Source organism: Myxocyprinus asiaticus, chromosome 35, assembly GCF_019703515.2.
Source record: "Myxocyprinus asiaticus isolate MX2 ecotype Aquarium Trade chromosome 35, UBuf_Myxa_2, whole genome shotgun sequence".
NCBI lineage: Eukaryota > Metazoa > Chordata > Actinopteri > Cypriniformes > Catostomidae > Myxocyprinus > Myxocyprinus asiaticus.
Window position 1 is genome coordinate 42,330,336 of NC_059378.1, and position 3,806 is coordinate 42,334,141.

The window sequence follows — 3,806 nt, forward strand, 5'->3', positions numbered from 1 at the left end:
GCTTGCCGTTTCCCGGACATACTGTCGCCCTGTCCTCAACCGCTCCTCCGCCCTCTGCTGGACAACAGCTTGCTCCTCCCCCGGCGGATGGCAGCGAGCCCTCCGACCCCTGGTGGTCGGAACTGCTCCTCCCCTTCTCTGCGTCCAGCAGCGACCCCTCCGTCCCCAGGCAGACAGCTTCGGCTGCTCCTTTGGTGGATGGCAGCCACTTAGACTTATCAAATCAAGTCTGAATTTCTTTTTTTGTGTTCAGATGGCAAGTGAAGGAAAAGTCATCAAGTCTTGTACCGCTCAGTTAAAGGAAACCATTTTTATTACACTGGAAAAATAGATGTCGGTCAAAAATGACTGAACAGTATAGGAAAGTTAAAAGAGATGTTGTTTGTAATTAGCTTTCATGCATAATGCCTCGTGCCACCCCCCCCCGCAAGATGCCGCCCTGGGCAACTGCACATGTCGCCCATGCCTAAATCCGCTACTGCTCTGGGATGACCTGTCGAGATACTGAGGTCAGTCTTGTTACACCTCATTCTGTCTGTCTGTCTCTCTGCAGTGCTGTTGTGTAAGACTGGAAGGATGAATGGATGACAGTGAGAGAGTGAGACACAGTGCGAATAAAAATGTTGAGTTGCGAGAGAGAGAGAAACCCCCCCTCCACACAGAGCCCATGTCTCTCTCTCTCTCTGTCTCTCCTCCCACCTGTGCTGTTATCTGCACACTAATGAGAGAGAGTGAGAGAGAGAGAGAGCAGCTCTGCAGCTCCCTGTGTCTCTCGCTCCGTCTCTCGCTCTGCTCTCATTCCTTTGTGCTTGTTCTTTTTTTAACCTCTCTCTCTTTCTCTCTCTCTCTCTCTCTCTCTCTCTCTCTCTTGCTGCTGTGTGTGTGGAAAACAGACGCCCATGTGAGCAGCAGCAGCGGTGGTCCAGAGTGACAACGAGCTCTCAAGAGAGTGAAATCTCCACGGCACCATTCAAGCGTTCTGCTGCAGCTCCGGCGACGGGCATGTAAGAAGATGTCTGTGGGAGGCTGCGCGTGTCCCGGTAAGGTCACCGTGACTACCTACTGTTGCCGAGAAGCACATCCGTGGTGCCCGAGGGGTTTTGTTGCAATGACATGGAGCGTCCAGCAGATTCAGATGGAAACATGGCCGCTGGTGTTGTGATGTTTGACTTTTGCTGCGTTTGAAGTGCGAGATGAAAGCGACTGATAGAGAAAATGGAGGAGTTTGGCTGTGCTGTTCATTTGCACAAACAGCTGGTTTGCATTGGTTACATTCACGGACGAGGTTCTCCTCCAGCAGGGTGCGTTGTGCCTTGTTATGTTTGATCATTTCATGGCCTAAATTTGGAACAGGCTGAGAGGGAAATGAAGAGTTTTCTCCAGTTTTGTAGGACGTCAGATGTGGAGAAGCTGCAGGCAGAGGGCACTTTTATAGGTGGAACGGAAAAATCAATCAAATGAGGTCCAGGGGTTTACTGAAGTGAGTTGATTAGAGGGTAAAGGGCATGTTGTGTATTAAAAGCCGACCCCTGCGGTGTGATGGTCACACAGATCTATCATAAAACGCTCTCTCTGTCACAGGCGAAGGGTTTTCTGCGTGCTGTTCAGATGTGTTTATAAAATGAGCTGAAGTATCATATGTGTTTTTGTAGAGGGAATATAGTTTATAGAGGTTGAGAAATGGTGAGTGTGTGTTTGAACGGCATCAGTGTGTCTGAGGATGATGATTTCACACTTACAATAGTGTAATGCTGATCATTTAAATCAACAAGTGTTGTGAGCTACACAGTCAGATATTTGACTCTTGTTACAGCTGCTGTTTGTACAGAATAAAGTGACAACAGTGATGACAGATTTGACAATGCACTCTTAAAGTTTTAGTTCACCTAAAAAGGAAAATTTTGTCATCATATATTCACTCATGTCGTTCCAAACCCGTTCTTATGCAGAGCACAAAAGGATATTTTTTAAGGGATATTTTAGTCTTTTCAAAACCTAAAAATGTAACTAAAAATATATTATATAATATTAAAAAATATATGTATTATATATAATATTAAAAATATTTATATATTTTATATCATTGTATAGAAAAATTACATAAAATATAAGTATATTAATAAAAAGGACTCAAAAGGATAATACAAGTTTCATAAATAATATATAAAATATATTTTAAATATATTATATAATATTAAAAATATTTATATATTTTATTTAATAAAAGTGTAATAAATGAAGGTAAAAATATCATAAAAGTCTCTAATAATAAAAAGCAATCAAAAGTATCATAAAAGTATCATAAATAGCATATAAAATATTTTTGTACAAATGTATTATATAATATTACAAATATTTATAGATTTGATATAATGTGTAATAAAATAAAGTAAAAATATAATGAAGGTCTAATAATAAAAAGGACTCAAAAGTATCATAAATAACATATAAAATATATTTTGTAATATCCTATATAATATTACAATTATATAATATAAATATATAATATAATATTAAAAATATTTTTATATTTTATTTAATAAATGTGTAATAAAATAAAGTAAAAATATCATAAAAGATAATAATAAAAAGGAATCAAAAGTATCATAAAAGTATTATAAATAATATATTAACAAAGTATTCTTGTAAACATATTATTTAATATTAAAATTATTTATATATTTTATATATATATATATATATATATATATATATATATATACATACATACACTACCGGTCAAAAGTTTAGGGTCACTTATTCTTTATTTGAATTTTTTTCTTCACATTTTATAATAATAGTAAAGTCATCAAAACTATGGAATAATAGAAATGGAACTATGGGAATTATGTTGTGAAATAAATCCAAACTGTGTTATATTTTAGCATCTTCAAAGTAGTCACCCTTTGTCTAGAATTTGCAGACATGTACTCTTGACATTTTCTCAAGCAACTTCTTGAGGTATCACCCTGGGATGCTTTTTAAACAGTATTGAAGGAGTTCCCATCTATGTTGGGCACTTATTGGCTGCTTTTCTTTATTATTTGGTCCAAGTCATCAATTTCAAAAACTTAAATGTTAGTTTTATAATGAAATAAATTAATATGGAGCACAATTATATTTTTGTCTACAAAACTAATTTCAAACTTTTAAGCATACGCCTTCAGATCAAAAGATTTTTAAGATCATGAGAAACATTTCAGTCAAGTGTTTCAAAACTTTTGACCGGTAGTGTAGATATAAATGTGTAAAACAATTAAGTAAAAATATCATAAAAGTCTAATAATAAAAAGGACTCAGAAGTATCATAAAAGTATAATAAAAAACATAAAAATATATATTTAAAATATATTATGTAATATAATTTTTTTATATAATTTATATAATAAATGCGTAATAAAATATAGTAAAAAAATATATAAATATGTAATTATAAGTACTACATTGTCATTTTAAAGATATTTATATATTTAATATATTATGTATATAATGTAATAAATGTATCATTACAGTTTTATAATAAAAAAGGTATCAAAAGTACCATAAAACATAAAAATATTTATTTAAGGAGTCTGGGTATCTCAGCGAGTATTGACGCTGACTATCACCCCTGGAGTCACGAGTTTGAATCCAGGGCGTGCTGAGTGACTCCAGCCAGGTCTCCTAAGCAACCAAATTGGCCCGGTTGCTAGGGAGGGTAGAGTCACATGGGGTAACCTCCTCGTGGTTGTGATTAGAGGTTCTCGTTCTCAATGGGGTGTGTGGTAAGTTGCGTGTGGATCGTGGAGAGTAGCATGAGCCTCCAC

The 3,806-nt window shown here is 35.5% G+C and overlaps 1 protein-coding gene across 1 annotated transcript in view; it reads left to right on the plus strand.

Moving 5' to 3' along the window:
• Positions 1–856: 856 nt before the first annotated feature.
• The window catches only part of LOC127426500 (LIM domain-binding protein 1-like), a 56,205-nt gene continuing 53,255 nt past the window's right edge, over positions 857–3,806 (plus strand). Inside the window, exon 1 of the mRNA XM_051673360.1 lies at positions 857–1,040. Coding sequence (XP_051529320.1) covers positions 1,013–1,040 — 28 coding nt within the window. The 5' untranslated portion in view covers positions 857–1,012. The remainder of the gene's footprint in view (positions 1,041–3,806) is intronic.